This window comes from Grammomys surdaster, unplaced genomic scaffold (genome assembly GCF_004785775.1).
Source record: "Grammomys surdaster isolate TR1022 unplaced genomic scaffold, NIH_TR_1.0 165, whole genome shotgun sequence".
Classification (NCBI taxonomy): domain Eukaryota; kingdom Metazoa; phylum Chordata; class Mammalia; order Rodentia; family Muridae; genus Grammomys; species Grammomys surdaster.
The window spans coordinates 20,453,208-20,480,204 of record NW_021604613.1 but is presented as its reverse complement, the minus strand read 5'-3'; the positions used below and the strand labels follow the sequence as shown (position 1 = coordinate 20,480,204).

General features: G+C 36.8%; 1 protein-coding gene across 1 annotated transcript in view; it reads right to left on the bottom strand.

Annotated features, from left to right (window-relative positions):
• Positions 1-26,997, bottom strand: part of Cps1 (carbamoyl-phosphate synthase 1) — a 108,463-nt gene that overhangs the window by 23,180 nt on the left and 58,286 nt on the right. The window contains exons 22-28 of the mRNA XM_028765574.1: positions 14,738-14,879; positions 13,425-13,490; positions 12,910-12,973; positions 11,495-11,676; positions 4,697-4,891; positions 4,201-4,268; positions 2,551-2,626 (exon numbers count right to left, since the gene is read on the bottom strand). Of these exons, the coding sequence (XP_028621407.1) occupies positions 2,551-2,626; positions 4,201-4,268; positions 4,697-4,891; positions 11,495-11,676; positions 12,910-12,973; positions 13,425-13,490; positions 14,738-14,879 (793 nt within the window). The remainder of the gene's footprint in view (positions 1-2,550; positions 2,627-4,200; positions 4,269-4,696; positions 4,892-11,494; positions 11,677-12,909; positions 12,974-13,424; positions 13,491-14,737; positions 14,880-26,997) is intronic.

The window sequence follows — 26,997 nt, the reverse complement described above, 5'->3', positions numbered from 1 at the left end:
CTGCTTCTGTCGTCTGTCCTTACTCAGTGATTGCCTCCATTTCCACAGCTTTAAAGGATAAGCTATTAATTTCAAAATCAGTATTCATGTCTCTATGTCTACCCATCCACTTTCCTTTAAAATTTACTTTATTTAACCATGTGGATATGTATGTGACTCTGTTTGTGGACATATGCATATAATGGTCATGCCTGTGGAGGCCAGAGGTAATGGACCCTTCTGCAGCTTTCCAGCATGGGTGCTCAGAACCAAACTCAAGTCTTCTTAAAGAGCATTGTATATTCTCAATCACTAAGCCATCTCTCCGGCCCCACTAATCCTTCTCCTGGTCCTCAGTTCTAAGTACAGCCCTCTGCCTTCATATCATCCTTGTTTACATTCCTCACAGGCTGCCCCATTTAAATGGCCTAACATAAAATATATTTCTTCTACTACACTCTCTGCTTCTTTAGCGTGTCTGATCTCTGGCGTGTCCCTACTTTCTTTCCCTGCTGTCTGCTCAGAAATTCTGAGGTCATTCTCTCTGGAGTCATTCAGCCTCACCCTCCTCACAGTTGCCAATTCTCAATAAATAATATCTTCAAAATCCTTCTCTCTGTTATTCCACAGCAGTGCCATCACCTCTCTGACCTGCCAGAATAGCCACTAACCTTTTTACATGAATTTGTTCTTGCTATGTGATTCACATTTTCTGCACTACAGTAGTACAGCCAGTGTCCTATTTTCTGTCCAAGCCATGTATGAATGCTTTGTCAGTTTCTAGAAACTCTACGGTCTTTCTTACCTTCAGCCTTTTACATAGGCTAGCGCTATCTATTCACCCAATAGACTTTCACCTAATTAACACTGAATTAATCATCCCTCACACATTAAAGTTAGTAAAAAAAAATAGATTTGATTTTCACTTGCCTTTAAAATCCATCCTCAAGAACTGAACATCAAGCTTTTTACCATCGCCCTCAGCAGCCTACATTTTCTCTATTGTAATGCTTATATGTAATTATAATTTATTCCATGCTTTGATGTTACAAGCAAAGAAAATCTGTGAGAGCAGTTTATGTGTGTGTGAGTGTATACGCACAACTATGGTATGCATATTTATATTACATAAGATAAATACACAGATTATCTTTTCACAAGCATATCCTTTGGTAGTGAGAACAAGACAATAACTTTCAGCTGATATATATATGAATGAGCAGACAAATGAACAATTATCAGCACTAACTTTATTGTAAATATGTTCAATTGAGAATCATGGGTTCTACTGTAGCAAGATGGAGATTGAGCTAGAAGGTGTTCTATCAGGACATCTCCCTTACAAAACTGTGGTGGTATGTCAGCAGACATCCTAACAGAAAAGTAAAATTAAGTCTTTTGCTGAATGGAAGTCCTCTGAGGCTGCAAAAAGACAACCTTATCCCAACCCTCAAATGTAGGGCATAGTTACTGGCCTCTCAGAAGAGGAACATAATAGGATCTTGGGCAGAGATTATAATATAAAAGTTAGTTCACTAACTCCTTAAGGAGATGTCCTTCAGTAACTGACTTTCCTACCAATGTGAATTCTAACCCCACTAATTTCCTTTCTTTAGAGTTATCAGTCTTTTCTCACTCATTCTCCTTCTCCACCACCTTCATGATCAAGTATCCTTGAAGAACAGCTGTCATGGAGGAAAGGGGACCGGGTTCCTGTGTTCAGAACATCCTATGTTTGTTTGCCCACTCTGAAATGCCTCAGATTCCATTCTTCAGCTCCCTTCAAACTCCACTTACCTAACATCAAACTCTCTTCTGAATTGTTCTTTAAAAAAAAAAAACCAACTAGTCTTTGAAAGCTTTTTAAAGGAAAACATTACTTTCATCCTCCACAGTGCGAGGTCTGCAAATCAATAACCCTGCTGGGTAAATCTTAAATGGATCACACCAAGGTAACACCAAAGGAGGAAGTGAAAGCTTGGGGCAGTTAAGAAGGCTGTCTTAAGTCACTACAAAATTATAAACATTTTTATTAACTCGCAAATGCAGTGTGCCAGAATGGAAAAAGAAATCAATAGGTGAACAAGGCGACTTACTAATAAAGTTGTGTGGTTGATTAAGGCCAATCCCCAGGTGTGAGAACTAAAAAGAAAGAAAGCTTTCACCTGATAATGACAGACATGGCTGGATCTTCCTGGAGACTGGGAGCCCTGGAATAACTTGACCAGCATGGAGCTCACGAAAAGGACAAAATACTTATTAAGTATCCAGCCTAGGTGCTCATCCATTCACATTCCCAGAGTCTCAAAACAGATTAATGTGGTGATGAAAGATGCACAGGTCTTCTGCTTATTCCACCAACACTGAGAATCCAGTCATCACTTAAAGACCTTTCTTTTTTTCCTTTTTAGGTTTTCATTCTTACATGTAAGAAACTAGTACACAGAAAAAAAGGGGACCTTTCCCCCAACAACTTCATGTGAAAACAAAACCCTCATAGAAAACATGATACCAAGATACAGGATACAAAACAAGATCGCTTTGAGTCATTGTGAAGACATGGGACACTACCTGAGAGACTCGAGTGGCCTCCTCCAGGAACCTCTTCATCTCATCCTCAGAGAATACCACGTTCATGGCAGACCCACTGGAAAAGGGGAAGGGAAAAGCAGGTGAGTGTCCTTTGCCAATTCAGAAGTAAGATATACTACACTTGACTGAACAATGCTAGGCAATCTCTAGTTTCAATACAGAAGAAAGATATCTTTTTTTGTCTAAGCTGCAATTTAATTCCATGTAATCACAGGGTCAGTAAATCAAAGCAAAAAGTCTAATAATTTATGGGTGGGACCCCCAGAATCCCTGCTGCTCCCAGAAATTGCTATAGCCTCATGATTATGCTGTCTGAGTCACAGAATAAATACTTTCTAGGTTCTAGGTAGATCTTAATGGTTAACAGAATGCAGCCCAGACCATAATTTCTCTCACCCTGTTTCTTTAGTGTTCATTATCAACAGCTAATCTTAACCCACTGGCACTATGCAAAGCAGGTCACCATTTCTCGGTCTCTATAGCAATAGAACCAAATCTTCAGTAATGTGCCAATAGGATATACAATATGTAACTAAGATGTATTCAACTGTATCCTTCCTTCTAAATATCTAAGTAAAAAATGCTCTTAAATAGATTTACTCTGAACTTTGACACTTTGAAAATGCAATGGGACAGTCAGAAATGAGGAGCACTGAAGTAAGCAAAAGAAAAAAATTACTTCCCTTATCTTTTAAAAAGTAACATTTTCTTTAACTTTTCTACTTATTATAAAGTTCTGCACAAACCCATTGCTTTATTGGCTTGTAAGACTGTGGCTAAAGCAATAACCCTGGGGATTCAGGGCACGGGAAAGTGGAAGATGGATCTAACTTACAATATTCAAAGACTTTTTCTTCCAACCCTCTTTAAACACATGTCTGTTGTTTAAATTGATTTACATTAATTCTTCAAAGTAGTATTATTAGACTGGTTTACACAAAATGTCATTTCAGTGAAAGGGTACATTTCCTCTTCTTTTGAAATTTTTCATTATTTTAGAGGATCACATCTCAAATCCCATTCGCACTTCCAAATTGTGCACAGCAGATTGTGTTTCTCCTGTTATCCCCTGTTCAGTGAAGTGGTTCCTTACATGTGGCAACATCTGAAGGGACTATAATTCACAACTTCTCCACTTCTTCTTTGATGATAGAACTTAGTTTCAACGTTTATTATAAAAGCTCCACAATGCCCATGTTCCTCACCATCATACTTCATCAATTACAAAAATCTGAACTCAAAAAACCTCAAAATTCAAAGACAATATCAAAAGGTACTAATGAGAGTCAAAAAGAAGCTGTTGTTTCTGACTATCAAAAAAAAAAAAAAAAGATGATGTCAAGAGATGCCCCAGGTTGTGTTTTAATGTTGTCTATGTAAAACTATCCCTCTTTAGCTTGGCCAGGAAATGCCTTTAGCTATGATACTTCTAAATGATGATGGTACCACTCCCAGAAGAAAAATTAAGCTGGAGGAATAAACATTTGTACTCAAGTTTTCTGTGTTGCTTCAGAAATTGTGTCTGGATTAACAAATTCCTACACACCAAAGCCTTGTGTTCTTAGCATGCAGCACATGTTTCTGTCTCTCCCAGTTTTTGAAACATTGTTCTAGAAAACAATATATTACCTCAAAACATAGGAAGGTCTCAGTAAGCAGGGATAGCCCACAGAGTTTGCAAATTCCAGTGCTTCGTTCTAATTAATAGGAGGGAAAAAGAACAACACAAAGGGTATGAATAGCTTAAAATGTGCAATCAAAATGCAGACTGGTATCATTAGATCAAGGGATAACCTAACTCTTTTTATTTCTCCTCTCAAAAGACTCCATTAAAATGTAAATTGGACACTGAAATACATAAAATTCCTAGTTGCTCATTCTACATATCAAATCTAGTTCAAAAATAGTTTGAACTTCTTTTCATTGTCTGAATCTTAATGAGAATGCTGCTGTCTATTTATCATCAGCATTTAAGTGCAATCATCAGACACAACCACTCTACAGTAAATTTACTAAGCATGTTGCACATTCCACCTGCCCTCTAGTTAGCTTCTCTAGTAGTTAACATTCAGGTTAGGACTCTTCAAAAACGAACATAAAATAAAACACTTGTTCCTCTCCTTACCAAAGTGTTAACAGCTTTCCACGGAGCCTGGGCCACCTTTAGCTCATCTAAGACAGCTGAGAAGATGGAGCGATCCTCAGCCCTGTCGATCTGCAGAGGGCTCGTGCCCATGATCTTGACACCATTCTTGTATAGGGGGACCGCCAAGTTGTTTGGAATCTGGCCACCGACTGATATGATGCAGCCGTTACATGCCTGGAAGAAACAAGCCACATATCAGCCACTCGAGTAATCTGAACAGGAATGGATGGCTGTGCTAATAATATTGATAGCATTTCCTCACTGAAATGTTTATCATGATGGTGAGATTTTCATACTGTTTAGCAAAGCAGAAGAATATTAGATTTTAACCCCTCAGAGCTCCCAGGGACTAAACCACTAACCAATGAGTATGCATTGATGAGTTCATGGCTCCGGCTATGTATGTAGCAGAGGATGGCCTTATCTGGCATCAGTGAGAGAGGAGGTCTTTGGTCCTATGGTGGCTCAATGCTCCATCATAGATAGATGCTAGGGCAGTGAGGTGGGTGGGTCAGGAGCACCCTCATAGAGACAAAGGGGGAGGGAAGGTAGGATGGGGGCTTGCAAAGGGCAAACCAAGAAGGGAACAACATTTGAAATGTAAACAAATAAAATAACCAATAAAAAAAAGAACTTTTTACTTTGCAGCATAAAATCCATGCAAAAAAACTCCACAGAACAACATATGAATATCACTTGAGACATTTACATGAACTTTTTAATATAAAATGGATGAAGTGTACCATGTGCTTGTCACGATAATCTATGGCTTCCTGGGACACTCTCGACATTCTCTAAATAAATGCCTATTTTTCAAGTTGTTCCTTTTATCCCAGTTCTCCCATAGTACCCAGTGCCTAGAGAGTAAGTCAACATCTCTCCCATCCCTGCCATTTAAGCCTTTCCTATCTTATCTATCATTGCTCCTATCAGCCGAGTGATACAACCTATGTATGTCAACACTAACAAATTGTTTACAACACCCAAACATCTTGGGCTATTGTTTTTCTCCTTCTACACCCTCATTTATTTAGCCTCTGACCAACCCAAATTTAAATCCATCGACTCCTACCCCGATATCCTAAATACTGTTTTCCTCAATTGACACCTTGGCATCTGCTCCCTGTAGTCAACAAAGCATTTACTTCTTATTTCCTTCCTTCTGCTTTATATATACATATTTACATGTATATATGTATATGTATAGATATAGATATAGATATAGATCTTGATATATACATATATACATGTATATGTAATATATACATGTATATATGTATATAGTCCTTATAATGTAATATGTATGTATGTTCTTTTATTTATATAAGTATACACACCCATACCCACACCTACATCATATATATGTTGCTGGACCAGTGAGGAAGAGCTAAAGTGTGATAACAGGGAACTAGACATGCACTTGGCAATCCCTTTCCCTATCATTTCATACTATGTATTGACCACTCACCCTGAGGTTCCATCATTTGTCTATGACATTGTACAGAAGCACCACCCTGATTCACACAGCCAATGCATGGATTAAATAAGATTGTGAGGCCTCAATTTCTTATTTACATTATATTTATAAATAAGTAAGATATTAATATAAAAATATGACAGCCAATAGGCATTTGCCCCAATGACCTACTAATGAAAATTGTTGGAATTATTGAGGTTATTGATCCATGCCAAATTATTTTATCATAATTTGAAATTGCTTTTGGATTACTCTTATAAGCAATGAGGCTAACATCTCTTCAATGACAATTCCAGTGTTGTCTAAATAAACATACTGCAAGTGAATTTTTAAAGCCATTGTAAATGGTATTGAACATAATAATCAACCACTCTGTGTATTTATAAATGTTCATGTTTTTCCCACCTTTTAAAAATGCATTCAACATACATCTTTGCAAAGCCTTAAAAAAAAACAGTTGTTCTCTTTAATATCATAATCCATGTTTCTGACTATTTTGAGTTTATTGTAAGTACCATTAGGATTTTGAGGCTTAAAAACCAAGTTTCCCATTAAGCATATACATAAAGCTTCCATGTAAAAGACTTCAAGTAAATTAAAAATAAGACAGAGTGAAAAAGTGGAACTTATGCAGGACTAGTCCATGAACCAAGAGGAACTTGGCATGAGAACATGTTTTCTGGGTAACGATGATGCAGAACCATTTCACAGAAGATTCTAATCTTGATGACATCAATATTTCTCAACCCCCTTTGGTGGTTGAGCAACCCTTTCACAGGGGTTACATGTCAGATATTTACATTAAAATGCATACCAGAAACAAAATTACAATTATGAGGTAGCAACAAAAATAATTTTAGGTTGAAGGTCACCACAATGTAAGAAACTGTATGGAAATGGTCTCACAATGAGCAGATTTGAGAACAACCACTGTGACGTGTTGTTCCTGGCTCTCAGTATTAGAGATGAATACATAGAACGAGAATCTGGGCATTCTTTACTGGCCATTCTTCATCATTATGGTCACTTACCAGTAATACTCTGAAATACTATATGGTAAAGTTAAGATTGCACTACAGATATTTCAAAATTATTTAGTCTCAAAGCAATTCAACAGGCTCTCGGGTTCCACTGTACTGAAACTGAGCTGAGAGCATGAAGTACGTGGAGCAAACACATTACACTGAGGTACATCTCCAGTTCCTCAACTTGACCTTCAGCTCCATTTCTGACTTTAAAACCTGATATCCCCAAGTTAAGGCAACACAGGGTTATTTCTAAACATTATCCAAACTACAATCACATCAGAAATTTATCTTAAGACACTAATGAATTAAAAGAAAATGCTTCGATTTTATTTGAGGACATTTTAATTTTTTCTAACCCTTAATCATATTGGTCAGCACTGATTAATTAAAGGCTACAACTGAGACATAATACAACATAAGAGAATGTAACTTTACTTGTTAATAGAAGTAGCTTTTGCCTAATTAAAAATGGCCTTGGTTTCTGTAATTTCATGAGTTATCTCCAGTTTACAAAATTACACTGTATATACCAGTGAGAAATATTATGTCTTATATTTTGGTACTTTTTGTTTTATGTAACACATAACACTTTATGTAGAACCTTGGCACCATATTTAATTCCAACTAAACCAAATGCTAAAAATGAATTCTATTTAAAGCCTTTTGTTCCCTAATGAGCACTGTTCATTACCAGTTAATGTTTGTAAGTCATTCATTTAACTCTTTATGTTACAGAATTATCATTGTCTAACTAAACCTATAGTGTTAAAACTAATACAATGTAGGCAGAACACGTTTTTTCAAAGTACAGCCCAGAAAAAAATATGCATTGTGAAAGTGTAAAAAATTATGCAAAAAAGACTCAAACAGTCAGCAACATCAAAACTACTGTCTTGACTTTTCATATGAAAAAATCTGGGGTGCATGCACATGTGGACATGTGTGTGTGCATGCATGCATATGTGTGTGTGTGTGTATATTTGTATGTTCAGATCAAGTTTTATTTGTTAACCAAGCTAATCTTAACATCATGAATTCAAATTGTTTTTTCTATTTCATTTCTCTAAATATTTGGGAGCACCGGTGCATACTATCATGCCTGCCATCAAAACAACATATGTTATTAAATGAATAAATATAAAAGTATTGAGGAAAGAGTCTTAAATGGGGCTAAGATATAAACAAAACTTACTGTTTTTTATTTATACAACTTTTCAAATAATAACCTTGTATAGAATAAAGAGATGTATGAATTTAATTCAAGATCTCTGTGACTCTTATTCACTGTAGCCTGTGAAGGTGTCAAGTAATAATCTCTGCCATGCAAATATATCTGCTAATAAGAAGCATGGTGGGTGTTATTATTTCTAAGAATGTAACAATCCCAAGTCATTTACTTCAAATGACTGAGAACAGTTTTCCCTTTATAGGGAATGTCCTAAGCAAAGTTGTATCCTAGGCAAGATAGCATCCAGCCAAGCTGTGTCAGTGGTAGAGACCAGCATCTTCTTTCCTTGATCTATAGCACTCACACAGTTGTTAGCAAGCAATCAAGTACATTATCAAAATTAAGATCTCTTCTCCAGCAGAACCTTGACACATAATCAGAAGAATTAACTAACTGATGCTCTTGGTCACTCTATAGAAGGAATGTTCCTTTTCCAGAATAGTTTCTAGCAAAAAAAAAAAAAAAAAAAGGAAGAAAAGAAAGGAAGAAAAATAAAGACAAGTGGGAAGCAGATGTCAACTCTTTTTTAAGGACCTGTGCCAAAAATCTCCTCGGTGGGCACCTGCTTTACTCACTGGGCAGGCCACTGCTTAATGTTTTATTTTATAAGTTTAAACGTAGTCCATAACTAGACTAAGAGACCAATCGTACATGCTGTTACCCATGTAATTATGCATTCTGAGGAGAGACATTTCCTTGAAAAATGACTTAAATGTCATATTTCTGAAAATTGTTACACATGTTTTCAATTTTCTAAAATAAGATAAAAAAATGCAAACGATGTAACATGCTAAGGGGATTCAGCATCTCAAGGTAGGATAATGGCAATCTCCTGCACTGGAGTTATACCCATTATCAGATGTGATAAACCAGCACTGTGGAGCCTGCTGTAAGGAAAGACAACAATGTCATGAGAGGAAACATATGTACACTGTTGAATATGTTACCTGATATACCACATAGGATAACCTAAAGAACACATAGATGGAATGTTACTCATGTGTTCTCCAACATAATATTATATTCTGATGTAGTGCTGTTTATTTTAGATGCCAGTAAGTTTCAGTGAAGGGTCAATATATTCATTTCTAAAATCCTCCAATTATATTCAGAGTTTCATTGAAAGTTATGTATGAAACTATCTAAAAGCAGTACAGAAGTTTCTGAATATTCCTGAAATCATCACACAAGAAAATAGTGTAGAAATTACACAACACTATTGCCTATGATGCTTTCTAATATTTTTTCAAAATCTGTTTAATTTTTCATAATACATCATGAATCCCAGTTTTGTTATTAATACCTTGAAGGTAGAATGTCTGAGATGACTAATTTTTATATCAACCTGACACAGGCTAGAGTCATTTTGAAAGAGGAAACCTCAATTGAGAAAAATTCCCCACCAGATTGGCATATAAGCAATCCTGTTACGTATTTTCTTGATTGATAATTTTTGTGGTGGATCCATCCTACAGTTATGCCACTACCAGGTGGTTGGTCCTAGGTTCTATAAGAAAACAGGCTGAGCAAGCCATGAGAAGCAAACAAGTAGGTGGCACTCCTCTGTAGCTTCTGTATTAGTTCCTGCAGCCAGGTTCCTGCCTTAAGTGTCCACTTTGACTTCCCTCAGTGATAACTATTACCTCAAAGTGTAAGATGGAGTAAAACCCTCTCCTCCCAGTGCTCATCCTTTTAGTTATGGTGTTTGATCACACCAATAGAATCCTAACTAAGACATACCCTTCTCGCTAAACCTGGTATTTGCAATGTGCTAAAGAAATATTTGTAGAATATATTTCTTTTGATGTTCAACTATCTATCTGAGAATATAAAGGAGTCACCTAGAAAACTCTTATTGGTAACAGAACTAAATCCTCTTCTACATCATGGATTATATAAATGGTATTATGAATGTCATTATATTGTGTTGAGATGAATAGATCAGACTTAAGCAGACACCTGTAAGTATACATAGGTTCTAAACTTATCTATTGTTTTATGTAAACATGAAGTCATCACATTGTTTCAGCTCTACATATTATCATCCATAGTTCCACCTCACCTTCACAGTGCCTGCATATGATGTGCCTGCATCCTTATATTATTCATTAACAAAAGGATGGATCACAGAGATTTCAAGAAACCACACAAGGCAATCAGTTTCTCTGTCAAAAACTTCTAGAATTCATCCCTATGGCTCTGATTCAGTGTATTTCTCTCATATATAGGACTGTTTCTTCGTGGTGAGGAATTAACAAAAGTTATATCAAATGTCCAACGACTGAACATCACCATGGAATTTTCCAACAGTTATTTATATAATATGAAATAACCTATTCTACAGACTTAGAGTAAACTTAAATCACTAATACATGAAGAATATATATTCAATAATATTTTATGAGGATAGGTCAGGGTCTGTTTCACATGTAAGAGAAAACCTCACAGGAACCAGAATCATAGAATAGACTCATTAATCTCAACCTGAAGACTAAGGATAATGGTTTCATCTGACTGAATAAGGAATAAACTAGTCATTGGCAAACAACTGACCTACCTCCTCTGAGAACTGTTCATCATTAAACCGCTTCATTTATTGTATGAAAAGATTACTTCTTAAAAGATTACCTGAATAAACTAGTCATTGGCAAACAACTGACCTAACTCCTCTGAGAACTGTTCATCATTAAACCACTTCATTTATTATATGAAAAGATTACCTCTTAAATCATTTCAGATGATATTTATGGAGACTCCTTTATGCTAGTTAATATGTGACTGGTATATGTTACCGAGTTTTCAACATAGTTGGAATGCATACAAACAAAATGGGGAATACTGTATGAAATTACCATTCTATGCCAAGATATGAAGAGTAAGAAGAAAGGCAATTGTTTTTTGGAGTTTCTCTACAAAATTAGACAGTGGAGGAGACTGGAGATATGTCCTAAGAAGAGTTACACTATAAATATTCACACATGAATATAATTATATATAAGATATGCACTGAATACATCTCTCCTTTTTTTTTCTCCACTTTTTACCTCCTGGTGGTAGATGTCTAGGATCCTCTCCAAAGACAGCTCTTCAAAGTAGAGTTTGTCACACTCGTCAAAGTCAGTGCTCACAGTCTCTGGGTTACAATTCACTACTACTGTCTTCTTGCCAAGTTGGCGCAGTGTTCGGATACTGGAGACAGCACACCAATCAAATTCCACACTGCTGCCTGCAGAGACAGAGATATTAGAAAAAGCAGTGAGAGGAGAAGAAATATTTCTCCAGCCAGTGCAGGTGAAGGAAGTCAATGCTTTCGACTGAATTCTTAAAGTAAAACTTTAAACCTGTTTACAAGCTCTGTTACTAGTAAGAGAAGTGGGGACTGGTTGGACAATAATGAAATGTTGGCTTGAACTACACGTAAGCTGAGTAATAGATATCTTCATGTTTGAAGAATTCAGGGCCTCGACGTCAATGGGACTGTAAAAGAATAACCTTCATTTAATAAAGAAAATTCAGAGTGAACACTCAGACTTCAATGTGCTAAACAGCTAAGCCAACAATTAGAACACTTGAGGTCTTGCTTGAACTCTCACGTAATCACTCTTAGAGGGTTAAAACCCAGCAGTCTCTGAGGCGACTTGCAGCTCCAACATATTTTACTGACTGAAGAGTCTTGTCCTTTTTAAGACTGAGTGACCTACTAAGAACTAATCTAAGCATAATAAAAGCCTAAATTACTCAAAATATCACTCTGCTGGGATGCCATAGAAACACAAGTACTAAAGCTTTGCATTAAGACATTATCTTCTAAAAAGTCTTATCAAAATATGTTTATACGCTTGTAGAGAGTGTTCCTCATTGTCAAGTACATATATACTTGATCATCAGCTTGGCTATTCTTCTCTGAACCATAATGTAACATGGCAGTAATAAATAAATCACATAAAATCTAAGGTCAGAAGAAATGTTCCAAAGAGAGGAACTTAGATGACCATGAAAGTATTTAGGTTGTAAAGCCATAAACTAAATACAGATAGGTGATACAAATAGGTGACGTTCACATCAATGTATTGGAAACACAATCCTTAACCACAGTCTTTGGAGGTGAGGCCATTGAAAAGTGGCACTCTTATAATTACATTCATGCTTTAGGATCTGCCTGAGGAGAGAATTTGATTCCTTTATGTCCTTCTTTATGAACAAGAGTGAAAATTATGATGTAATACAATGATACAAAAGGAGGTGGAGTTTGTAATCGAGGTTTGTGCTTGCATCCCACTTTTTTGCAACTAAATCACGTCATAAGTTTAACTATTATTTCTCTGCATCTCAGTTTGCTAAATTGTAAAACATTTCTTATGGTAACGTTTGTCTGGTGAACTCTTAGAATAATAGATCGATATTTATAAAGGGTGCTAGAAAAACAGTGAAGTCTTATATAAACATGTCATCGCGTTACCAATGTGGTATGGCCCACAGCCCAGCACCATGATTCCGTGTTCATCAAATTTGATGTCATGCTCCTGAGGGGGAAAAGAAAAAATATTGAAATTATAATGTTATTATTCCATCTAATTAAATTACTTGCCCATCTCTATGTCTTTCTCACATACGCCTATATTAGTCTCACATACGCCTATATTAGTCTCACATACGCCTATATTAGTCTCAGGAGATCCCTAAATATAAAGTGCTAGAGCCTCTCAGAAGCTCTATTTATTTTTAAGGTGACGTAGCTCAATATTTGCAGCTTAATCATGAAAATACAGCATATTCTCACACTTGCTTGATTCCATTGTCAAGGCAGTTCCTAACAGAATGAGTGCAGACACTCCTCGTGGCATCTTTCCCACATGATGCCACATCTATTACCAAGATCAGCCGATAATCAAAGGTGACAACCATGTATTCCCTAAGGTAGGCTAACCCCTAAACCCAGAGCAATCCACATGTGATGATCTCTGTAGTTCATACCTGGCCGTTGTAGGTAACATATAAGTAGTTTGTTACTGATGGGTATTCTGCAGCCAATGTATCAATCTGCAAAAGAAAATTTGTTACATGATAAGGTTTTTGACTGGAAGTTTTGTGCTGTTCCCATATTTCTTTAACATCTAGTACTGTCAAATATAAAGCCAGGAAATTATATATATATATATATATATATATATATATATATATATATATATATATATCCAAGACACTTACTAATTCTGAAAACGAAAGAGACAAAAGCGATAACAATATAATCTAGTGGTCACTTAAGCAGTAAATAACTAGACATTGCTCAGTGCTTCCTTGGAACCCTGCAGTGGTACCATCAATGTAAAATGTTCATAAGTCACAAGGACCACTTACTCAAGCAGGCACTTAAAGCGGTTTTATATGAAGTCTAAGTCAGACCAGAATGCCCTACATGGAAGGATTTTTTGGTTTGCAAATTAATGTATAGGATTCACGCTAGTGATAGTACTAACACAGACACAAGAAAGCACAAACAGGCGGTGGGGAATCCAGATCTCATCGACCATAATTGGAAAACGTAAATCAATTCTACTCTCAAGGGTCACTGGCTCAGCTTAGTGAGCAAGAATTTGGGGCTGACAGTGCAAAGCTGGTAAGAAAAAAAGAAAGGTAATAATTGCTGAGCAGAAAATATTTAGAATCAGGCTTGTGACCTAAGGGCTTACATGTGTGCCTTAAACCCACAGAGAAAAGTCAATGATTCTAAAGGACAAAAAGCAGCTGGTGGTACTTTAAGCCAAAACACTCCTTCCATTAAAAAAAAAAAAAGGCAACCAAATGGCGTACCTATGAATGTTTGTGTGTGATTGTCATGAATGCCAGATGAGGTCATTACGTCCAGCCCCACCACGATGAATGTGAATGAACCAGAATGATGGCGCACTTAAAATAAAGTATTGACCTTTTAAAAAGTTAGTGCCCAAAGAGATAATGATTTTTTCCCAGAGGCTCAGCCCCTGCGCTGACCCATATATTATTACACCAAGATTTCTGTCACTACATATATGTTTAGACAAAGGTCAAAGGCAGAGATAATTTTGGCTACTGTAATTAAAGCGTAGAAATCATATTTACATTCTACTGCCCCTTCATCCTTGTCCCTTTAAGCAGGAGTCATCCCTGTGCTGAGAGAACCTAGCAATGTCATGGGCATCAATCAGATAAGGGAAGCCGCCTTCTAAGCACACTTCGTTAATGGTCATTTTGAGATGATACCTACATGTCAAAACAGAGATCCTTGATAGAAAGAGATATTGCATTACCTGTTTAACCCAAGGGTGGATGTTTTTCTTTAGTCTCAGCTCCCTTGTCTGGGCTTCAGTCAGTCCCAAACATTTTGAAATCTGCTTGTCTGAGAACCCAATCTCTTTGGCCTTTCTCAGAGTTTCTTCTGTAACAGACTCGCTGGGATTTAATAAAAGAAAGATTTAAGTTTAAACCAAACACAAGCACCGAATCAAACAGTGAACTGTTCCATTTCAAATGCACTAAAAATGCTCTTATATTTCATCTCCAAGCATATTCATGTCTCTTTGCTTTCAAAAATTCATAAATATATATTCTTCAAGCCGTTGGGAGGCCTCTGGCATCAGCAATACTGACATCTCTGTAAACTTCTCTCTCTGTCGATCTCTCACTGTCTCTGTCACATTGTCTCTGTCTCTCTGTCTCTATGCCTCTCTGTGTGTCTCTCTCTGTCTCTCTGTTGCTCTCTTTCTCTGTCTCTCTTTCTCTCTGTCTCTCTGGCTCTGTCTCTCTCCCTCATCTCTTTAAAATCTTATGTTTATGGTTCTAATGAGTTTTTTTCTTCAGTGACAACTTGGGATTTCCTTTTACACAATCAGCCTTCCCACCCTGTTTATATTCATTGCAACTGGTGCAACTTTTGTCAAGGCTCAGCCTTTGACACCTGTCCCAATCGGACCACATTCTCTCCCTCTGTGTATTTAGCCACTGTCATGGGATCTATTAGCCTAGTGGCATAATGATTCCTAAGTTTGTGGCTTCGTTTTCAATGTTGGACTTTCACTTTAGGTCTTCACCTGTGTGAAACAGGAATCTATTAGAACTGGGTTTCCCAACATTACACAAGATAGCACATTCTCTCCACAGACAGCTCATTTATCGGATTATCCCCAACACCTAGCACATTATCTGGCCCACAGATAAATGATTATTAAATACATGAAATTATTAGTCTAATTTTCAGTGTAACAGAAAAGATACAAAAGTGATTAAAGCCACTCTTTAACCTAAATTTCAAAACCAATAGAAAAATAACTGGTAAAGAATCAAGGTGCATAAAAATAAAATGCTAGTGTAAATCATCTATTGCCCGATACCCAAGGGCTCTTTCCAGAAATAGCTGACATGATAAAGTTGCAATGGTTAGTTATTTAATACAGTAAAACTGAAATATACAGCTGTGATATCAGATGATCTAACTCATAGTAAATAAAACATTTTCACGAAACTGGAATAGTGTATAGTTAAGGAGGAGGAAAGTCATTTGATTCAGTAGAATACCTACTGGTAAATTACCCATGTTTTGGTAAATAACCCCAGCTCAAATTCAGGCAAGCAGCCATAATTAAACCCACATGATGTTTGGGGAAGGGAAGGAAAGAAGAAAGAAAGAAAGAAAGAAAGAAAGAAAGAAAGAAAGAAAGAAAGAAAGAGAGAGAGAGAGAGAAGGGAGGAAAGAAAGAAGCAAAGAAAGAATGAAAGCTGGCATGGAGCTGAAGAGATAACTCAGAGGGTAAAAGCATTAAGAACTCTTGCTGCCCTTGCAGAGGACCTGGATTCAGTTCCAGGACACAGATGGAGACTCACAGCAGTGTGTAACTCCTGTTATAGGACATCCAATGTCATATTCTGACCCCTACAGGCACCAAGTAGGTACATACATGATGTACATATATACATGCAGCTAAAATATACACATAGAATCAAAGTAAATAATTTTTAGAAATAAACATGAGGAACTTTGTGAAGAAAGAAGTAGGTCAACAAGAACAGGAGAGGATAAGAGAGGGTCATGGAAATAATAAAAGTCATTAAAATATACTATGTACATGTAAGAAATTGTCAAAGATTTTCCTCAGGGATACATTGGCCTGCAGGTCCTAATTCCCCACTCACTCATCGCTGGAGAATTGGCTCACTTGCTGTCTAGTGATGCTGCACTGGTGAGCAGACCGTGCTGCAGTAACTCTGACCTGGTACCTGGACCTAGTCATGTTCTACTGCCAGACCTTTCCCTGGGTCTTGAACACAGAATAGGAGGTGGACACCCACGTCACAGACCCACCACATTTCTGCTTGACTGGGCCTTGCTTTCTTGTGGGACTTAGAGGTGGCCAGATTTATGGTTCCTCCGATCATCCAGCTCCCTCCTCACTGGTACTCCCAGTCAAAGAACCTCAAAACGTAAACTGATATGGATGGGAATTGGGGGATTAGGGTGAGGGTGGAGAGATGAAAGGGAAAATCACTGTGCTTTGTTCAGTCTGATGTGAAGGATGGCTGGTGTTTTTCCTGCATTGTATCTTTTCTTACTGTTTCTTTAATAAATGGGGTGAGAGGGCAAAAAAAAAAAGAAATTGTCAAAGAATAAAATTTTTAAGTATTTTCTTAAAGAAAATTATTTCAAATGGCAAAGGATCATTATAAACAACATTTAAATACATCATTTTAAAATGTGTTCAATATAAAAGTGTTATTATTAAACAACTGTAGTACATGTCACAAACAAAGTATGTTAAAATAGGCACACAGAACATTTTGTACATTTTGTGTTTGTACTGTGCATTTCAACATGAAACATATGCTCATTGTCCACAGGACACATTTGGGCTTTTGAGGCTATTACCTAAATCTCTGTTCTGTGTATTGTCTTCAGTTCCCAGATGCTAGAGAAGGTAGATATTTATCAATAATTATTTCATCCTTTTCCATAAGTGAATGGGTTAAGTCCAAAAGACAGCCAGTTCTAAACAATTTGTATTATATAAGTTTGCTTTTTTATATCTTGAAGACCTCCCTCTGAACATACTACAGACTATCTACAAGAAGAACTCAATTATAACTGTATTATTTTCTTTCAAATAAAAAATAAAATTCTTTTCTTTCAAATAAAAAAGAATATAACTGATTCAAATCATTTGCATTTTACATGTTCTAATGTGTGTGTGTGTGTGTGTGTGTGTGTGTGTGTGTTAATGTGTGCTATTTCCCTAGGCTTTAGAATCAGTTTTGCTGTAGATTATTTCTGTTTTGACTTTCCCAAATCAAATTGTTTTCCTGTTGGACCTAAAGCCTCTTCTGTCATTCTTCCCAAAACCTTGAATTTGTTGTTTAATTGCTATTTAGAGTTTTAACATACACAAGTTTTGATATGTATTTTATCATGGCAATGCATTTTCTTTCTAGAAATTTCTTCTGGAAAGTGATGCCCAAAGAAATATGAAAGAATATTTGACACAAAGGAATGATGTGGATCTGAAATAACTCATGAAGGGATAAGCTGCACGGAGTAACAAGAGGTGAAAAAAGTGATGAAGTGCAGGTGGCTGGATATGAGGAATACTACAGCAGCAGAAGGCTGAGAAAATAAACGGAAAGGCAGTTCAGCTTTATAACCGTGAAAGGTGTTGACGGACAGTCTATAAGTAAGGGCAACCATATGCAACGTAACCTAGAGCGGTCATGTTCATGGCAGACATGGAAATACACTGAGAGTCTGTAGCGAGAAAGTGCACAGGAGCCTGACCAGGGACAGCAGAGCAGGTCACTGTTGTGCTATCTGTGCTTCCAGGCTTAGTGAATCTGTGCATGTTTCAGGAGTGAGCGACGGAAGATAAAATCCAAAATGTCTACATTCAAAGAGGCCTTAGTGTGTTAGAGATGGAGAAACAGCCATTAGTATGCCTGGAGCTCTACTGAAAGGTACCCTTGCATCTCATACCAGATGAGAATTTTGCAATAAATGCATCAAGCTAGACGCACAGTGCAAACTTTAGGATAACAAGCTGATTCTTAGAAGAATTTTATAGTAAACAAATGAACTATTTTAACATGGGCTATTCAGTAACTAGATCAACAACAGACATGATGTTTTGCATGTCTTGAAAATTAGAGCTCACTGAACCAGACTGAATATTATAACAGTGTTCATAAATGTGAATGAAGGTAAATACTAGACACTGGGATTGTCTGAGGTCCACGAAGGATTTTATAAAATTCCACTCGAGGCCTCTCTGCTATTAATTTCTGCTTTTAGACATGAAACATTATAAAGCAATTTTCAGTCATCTTCGGTGAGAAATGGGGTTGGGGTAATTCTGACCCACTGTGACAATTACAAAAACGAAGTTAGGTTAGATCCCTTCCCAAGCTGGAAGCTTCCTGATAGCAAGTAGATGAACCCCCAAAGCAGAGAGCAGACTATCTCTGTCCCCCACTCCTGTCACTTCTATGCAAAACAAAATTGGCTGGCATGTTATCTTACTCGGAAGAAAACTGACTTTATTCCAACCTGTTCTGATACAAACCTTCATTTTGTACCGCATTACAATAAGGAGAAGAGATGGTTTAAAGACGTGATTTATTAGCTTAGGGCCAGTGAATCAGATAAGGTTAAACTTCCTCAGAGTTCAGGATAAGTAATCATAGCTAAACAGGTAGTTCTCAACCTGTGGGCTGCAACCTGTTTTGGTCAAAGGATTCTTACAGGGGTCAGCTAAGACCATCGGAAAACACGGAGATTTCCGTTACAATTCATAACAGTAACAAAACTACAGTTTTGAAGTAGCAACAAAAATAATTTTATAATTGAAGATCACCACAACATGAGGAACTGTATTAAAGGGTCACAGCATTAGGAAGGTTGAGAGCCACCATCCTAAATGACCAAGAAGCTCCTTAAACAGCCTCAGGTGCACCTCCTCCTTTCCTGCCCATGCCTACATTCTTCTAAACAGAACCTTCCAGCATCACCACAAGAACTTGGTTTTTACTTTTGCTTTTCCATTTTCTTTTTTTTTTTTCTTTTTCAAACTAGTTAGAATTGTATTTTAGGGAAAGTAACAATTTTATTTTTTCCAAAGGAAAATAAAATCGTTTGGAGCATACACAAAGCACAATAACTGCTAAAAGAAATATAAATGCTGAATTTGTATTCAAAACTGTGTTTTGAATCCTCAGTGGGGAATGCTCCATTTATGTTATATTATAAATAAAGGGAGTATTATACCCAGCTAGGGGAGTGATCAGATGAAGAGAACACAGCACACTAAAGCACGGGGTTTTTTAAACATGTGCAATAAATGATCTTTCTATTACTGGATATTTGTGTGTATGGGCTGGGATCAGCTTTATTTTCACACCTTTAAACATATGTATATCAAATCTATATTACAGAGCTATGTCTTCTAAAATATGCTATAGATTCAACTTTTATTTGTCCATCTTGCTTTTCTTTTCAGAGTTCAAAGGTAAAGTCTTCAAAGTCTGGACTTTCATCTTGCCATAGCTAAATCTACATGACAAACAATGTCACACCTCTTGCCCAGAACACAGCGCTCTCAGAATCTCCAGCTTCTCTCTACTTAGCAGCGCCTAATAAACGAGTGAAATTTTAGGAGATAAAACATCTTAAATCAAGACAATGGGAGTTTTACACACTCCGCTGTAATCTTTTACTGGTTAAACATCATGGCTCAGCTTCTCCGGCAGGAAGCCTCTTGTGTGTTCTCTTGGTTATAAACAATACAAGCTCTCCTCTCTCTCAGACTCCCAATGTGGATCTTATTGTTGTTTAAAATTCTACCCTGTAATCTCGTAGACTTCCCCCACTCACACTTGGTCTTCAATAATAAATGATGAAAGGAAATGGAATAAGTTATCCTTAATGAGGAAATTTTCACCTGGCTCGAGGAGCGGGGGAAATCTATTAAAGGACTGGAGGAGCGCCTGCAGCATCGCAATTACCAGGGGAGCTTTGCACTCACGGGGTCCTCTCTGCCACTTGACTGCTTTCCTCTGATCCACCAACTCACAAGCCATACTAAACAAATTTCCCTCCATACTTCACGAGCTCTAATGTGAAAATAAGCACTTTACTCAGCCTACAATTATGAAATGGACCTGCAATTTTATTATTTGTCCTTTCTCTTAGGAAAGACAGAAGGCAGAAGCTGGGAGTTCTCTGTCGTGGTACTCAGTAAATGACCCTAGGACTAATACAAGCAGAGAACTGAGTGGCTTGTTCTCATCCTGCAAACCCTCGCCTACTTCTCCCCTGGGTTTGTGGTTTGCGCAACATTGCTAATAACTTTTGGCATCTCCAAATATTAATACTGTGCTGCAATCATACTATCGCCACTGGTGGGAAGATTATTTCTCATCTCATCTTTTTTGGGGGGCGGGGAGGAGAGGTCATGCCTATATCCTTAAGAGGACTACAGAAGATACTTTGCAAAATTGTGAGTGGTGTTCAGAAAAGCAAAAGACAATAGAGGAGACCACAAGCTGCAAATTATTAGCCTCTCTTCATTTCTGACAGTATCGTGGCATGTTCCTCTGTAGTAATGGGGTCTTTGAAGGAATGTCACACCTTCATCTTTGCACAGGATACACAGGGCAGACATGAGCCACACCAGTGTCCAGGAGAAAGCACAGCATCTTGAAAGTGATCTAATGCAACCTGAGTCAAGCTGGCATTCATGATACCATAGTATCTGAAGTACTGGTTCTCAACAGACAGCATCGTGCGAAACTGTACTTCAGCTGAAAGATAGAAACTACATTCTCAGCTCCAAAACTTCATGAGAAATCAATACTGCTGTAGATATTTTAAATACTCTATTTCTAATTTCTTTATTCTGTGTTATTGCCTGTCTTCCTTTTTATAATTTTCTGTTTATTTTTGTGATGCTGGAGATTGAATCTAATGTCTTGAGCATGCAAACAAATGTATTACCACTAGTTTACATCCTCAGCCTTATCTTCATTTTAAAATACATTTTGGAATCCCTGGTTATTCAGAAATACTATGATATTAGTTTCAATCTGTTAAGGCCACTCATACTGTGTTAAATTTAATAACGTAATTTTCCTATGAATATTAATACCAAAGTACTAATTATTTCCAGGTGTGGTGGTACATGCTTTCTGTTCTAGGGAGGTAGAAGCAGGCAGATATCTGCGAGCTTGAGGCCAACCTGGGCTACACAGTGACTTCCGGAACTGTCAGAGCTACATTATAGAGAGAACTTGTCTCCATATGCTCACACACCTCTGCCCGCTTTGTCTCTTTTCACCCTAGATTGCATTCCTGTGTACAGCCCTTGAGGCAGGGATGAACATCATAGTTTTCACTCCTTGAAATGGACAATGAAATTCTGAAGTGAGTGCTCCCAGGCATTTTGGGTATCAACATGAGGCATAGTTATTCCTACAGTCCGTCTCTGTGACTTTATGTACTGTAATGGCATTGCAGGCATTACTTACCCAGTAAGGATACCCTAGGGGGGCAACATACTCTATAATTTTGCCAGTATGATTTTCTTTCTCCTCTATTGTATTTCCTACACCTCAATGTGCAAGAGGAGGCTCATGCACTATTTTAAATATATACATATTTGTAAATATGTTAGAAGTTACTATTAATAAAGCAAATGTTTTAGAAGATATCCTCTGAGATCTCTGTGCCTTTAAAACTTCTGTTTACGTCTTCTAAAGATGGCCTTTGGGGCTTCTTCCCTGTCAGGCTGCCTGGATGTTCCCCCAGAAGAGTTCTAGAAAAGGGCATGTTCATTACAATATTTCTGCTCTAAGTGAGGTCAACTATTCATGCAGGAAAACATGCAGTTCACAACATGACAGCTGAAAAGACCTGATCTCCAACTGTCTGTTTAAAAGCTGTGTCTCTAAAAAGCTTTGAAAAAGAGTCATTGACTAGAAATGAAGGCAGGGGTACTGAGTTGGAGTCCTTGACTTCGCCTGACTCACCTGACATAAAAGATGACAAGCACCCTGGTGTGACTCAGTTGCACCATCTACAAAAAGTAGGACCATGCTATTTCCCCACTGTATCATATATAATATCAATGTGCTTTAAGGTCTCAAGAGAAATATAGATGTCTTCATTAAAAAAAAAAATCCCTGGGTTTTGCCTCAACCTTCTTTACCAAGTAAACCGGCTCTGTTAGCACAATTGAAAATATTCATGAAAATTTCTCATCAAAACTTCAAAAATGGGGCCAGGTACAATAGCACATGCCTTTAATCCCAGCACTTGGAAGGTAGAGAGAGGCAGCCCTGAGTTTGAGACCAGCCTGATCTGCAACTTGAGTTCCAGAACAGCCAGTGCTACACAGAGAAATCCTTGTCTCAAGAAACAAAACAAACAAAAAATGGCCAAAAACATACATTTTTGAAGATGTAGTTTTTTTCCAGAAAAATAAAATATAAATGTTGCCTAGTCTCAAATAAATAATAAAAACTTCATCCTAAAAGTATTCTAGTCCTTGGTACTTGCATGTATATGATCTCTATTTAATGATACAAAACAATTAGATAAATCTTATTTTATTAGTAAATGGTTCATCTAGAACCTTCCTAGATAATTAGAAAAAAATTGGAACCTAACGATGCTGATTTATAATGTCTCTTGCCACAGTCGGCTTATTTCTTGGACTATCCATCTTGTAGTTAGTAATTTGGTTGGTTTTTTATGCAACTGGGAATCATGTGTTTTATTTCCTTCCCTTCTTTGCTACAACTGAGAAATTTTGATTTTCACTAAGACCAATACTGTTTCAGTATTTAATTGGTATATTATCATATAAATTTTACTAATTGCTCACTTTATGCTGATTCCCAAGGAAGTATAAGATAAATAGATATCTCTAAATCATTTGTATACATTCCAGGATTTATGCTCTTCCTTAGGATGGTGAACTCTATTTTATACTCTTACAAACCAAGGAAAGTTCCTACTATGAAACAACTAATGCAAAAGGAGAGTAAGCAAGTGGGATGATATTTTACTCAAAAGCTTGTCAGAATGGCATTTCAATAATTCATATTATGTTATCTATATCCCTCAATATTAACTTTGCATATCTAAAAATTAAAAGCCTTAAGTTGATTAAAAACCACATATATTCTAAGTATATAAGCATGAATCTATTAATCATCAGTAATTACTAGCTTATTTATATTGTCAGTATGTCTAACTGCAGCATGATGGAATAGGCATTTTCCTGATATCATCTTCCCTTATTAATAACCATGTTCATCTATTAGCAATTGCTAATGAATATTTATTTGGTACCCATTGTGTACAAGGTCTTATACCAGGTTCAGTAGCATTTTTTGAAGAATAATTTTTAGTTATTAACCTGTCTTCAGTGGGCTTATAATCTATACTTGAAAATTCACAATTATTGTCAAAATATGACACTCTTATTTAACTAATAAATAAGGTTTTCTCACGACATTAAATGTTTTGTGTAAGTTTTTGTATCATGTATAATTAAATAGATTATTAAAATTAATGGAGCCATATTATACCCATGAGATAACTCAGAGAAACCTATCTCGTCACATAAAAAATAAAATCAAGTTAAAATATAATGCACTTTTGTAATACTTCTATTTTAAAGAAAAATTCTTGTTTAAGCATTCTTCAATTTTAATACTCTCAAAGAACTCCATAGCCAAGCAAGATGGCACACACCTCTAATCCCAGCACCTAGGAGGTAGAGACAGGAGCATCAGGAATTCAAGGCCACACTCAGCTACCTAGTGAGTTCAAGGCAAGCAGAGTCTTCCTGAAATACTGTCTCAGAAAAATCAAAAGAACAAAAGAAAAATAAAAGAAGGAAATTCGCTGTATAGATGACTAGTAATATGAAGACTAAAGATAGAATAGAAATATGTCATGACTGGAAAAGTGGATTCCTGTCATGTTTAACACTTCAAACGTCACATATTCGGCACCTTGTATATCAGCCTAGTAAAATAAGAAGGGGCATGTGTTATAATTAGGATTAAACTAAGAAATTCAGTAAGTTGGTACTGCTGTAAAGTAATATAATATCCCCATTTTCTGGGAATAAAATCAGAAGATTGCACTAAAGTATCCTACCCCCATATCCTGTTTCTACATCCAAAGGAATAAATAGCATCATAAATATATCATTCCAAAATAAACAAATCCTAACAGGCAAGTATATTATATTCATATAAGTTTCCCTGAGTTACTTCTATATTTAATGTTTTAAACTGGAAATTATAAATTAACACCAGAAACCAAAGTACAGACAGTCGCATCCTTACGTGTAAGTTCTAACAACTCTTGGGTGACACTGTCCCTTGGAAACTTCAATCAAATGTAAGCACGAAGTGTTCTTGTCTGATTTTGCCATGCCTTGTGAGCAAGTTAAGTAAAAAGTCAATAGAAACTAGCATGTGTAGGAGAGAGCACTCAAAGGGACTGTTCCAGCTAAGGTGACACCTGCATTATTACATCAGCCAGAAGTTGGTGGCTGCAGGGAAGTGGCCGACTTTACTGAGCTCAATTTACCACCTGAATGCCCAAGCAGAACTCACTAGGCTTGCCTGAGATTGTTTCCCTAAGCAATAGGCATGCCTGTGATTTTTCAGCACCCGCCAACATAGTGAAGTTCAGATGGAAACCGGGCCCTTGAAAACCCCACTTGTCCCTTCTTCGGTTCATTCATTATAGCAGTAAGGGGAGATGACAAAGGGAAGCGAATTATCATATTATTCATGTTATCAGAATTGGAATAGCATAAAAAACATTATAGAAGCCCATAAAATATTGGATAAAAGTAATTTCTGAATTTTCATAAACCAATAGCAAATTTACATCAGTCATTCATAGAGAAATAAATCCAAACCTTAGCTTCTAAAATCTAAACTATAACTCACTAGGCATATACACTACTTTTGAGCATCTAAAACAGTGAAAAACAAATTCATTTTAACAGTTATCTCCAACATGGTTAACGTAAGTAGTATCGTGTGACATGAAAGTCAGAAGGGCAAAATAGGCTGTTCCAGAAAAATTGCAATCGACATAAATGGTGGGAGAACTTCCATCTGCTAACGTAACACAGCCAGGCTGTTTCTTCTTTAAAACACTCACTTGAAGGAAAACTGGGAGGTCTCATGCAGCTTTGTTGTGGCCAGGTATTTTATGTAAATTTCTCTAAATTATACTGGTGTAACAACATCCCTGAAGTGGTATATTAGAAATAGTGAATGAGTCCAGAAGAAGAATAGTGTTTGAAAACACAATTTCTCAGCAGACGGCAGAGGATACTGAGGGGCTCATAATTTTTCTGACCTATTCATATTTCTTTAAATATTATGATTGCCTTTCAGTTGAAAAATGTTCAATTCAATTTGGTGCTATAAATAAAATGTTTGGACATAAGGTCCTAAGGTATTTCCTGTTCACAAATGAGCATATTTATATTTCATTACAGCAATATCATCCCAGCTAAAGGATCTTTGAGCCCATTTTTGTCTGGCCATTGCTAACAAAATGAAAATGATTATCATAGGCCCTGCTATATGGAATTAAAAGCTACTGTGCCTCTAGTGGCAAATGTAACTCTGGTGGAGGTGTTTATTACATGTAGTCTTAGTTCTTCTAGATGGTATCTAACACACCTGTAAACTATAAACATATGCATGTCTGTGTATGTGTGCACATTTAATTCCTCTAGAACTTCAAGCAGTCTTAACTTTTCAAACTCCTTACAATCTATCAACATGTAATGATCTGTTGTTATGCAGTTAATAGGTAATTTTGTAAGTACTAGACCTCTAAATTCCAATTCCAATGCGTGTGCACATGCACACACGCACGCGCGCACACACACACACACACACACACACACACACATATCCTGTATGACAACACATCACATTCAGTAACGAGAAACTTCTTGGAGCCTAAACAAAGATTTCACATCAGTGGTTACCTTGTGTTGATGAATGACAGTGTACCATTTGTAAATTTGATGAACTGCCTAGCATGTTCTTCATTAGCAATAACTAATTAAAGACAACATGAAAGTCAGTAAACACAAATGGAAAGGAGGAAAATTTTCTGAAGCTGCCTAAATAATGGCTATCCCCTAAATTATTAAAAATGGATATTGTCATCAAAGTATCATATATGTCACCATTTCTGTGCTCGGGGGTTGGTGAAACAGTGATCAGAACTGACTTCTGAAAGGGAGACACTCAGTGTTAAGACACTAATCTGATGATCACAACACATTTCACCTCAAATGATCACACCTATGATGGCTGAGATCCCTTGCTGTAATTTCCCCCCAGAAATCTATGTGAAAGTTGCAAAAGGATTTAAGCGCATGGATGCCAGAGATATGCAGTGGCAGGAAAAATCTGGAGTCCTCTGAACATACATCAAATGAACAATTACCTCCTGGGCCGACATCCAAAGTCAAATTTTCCA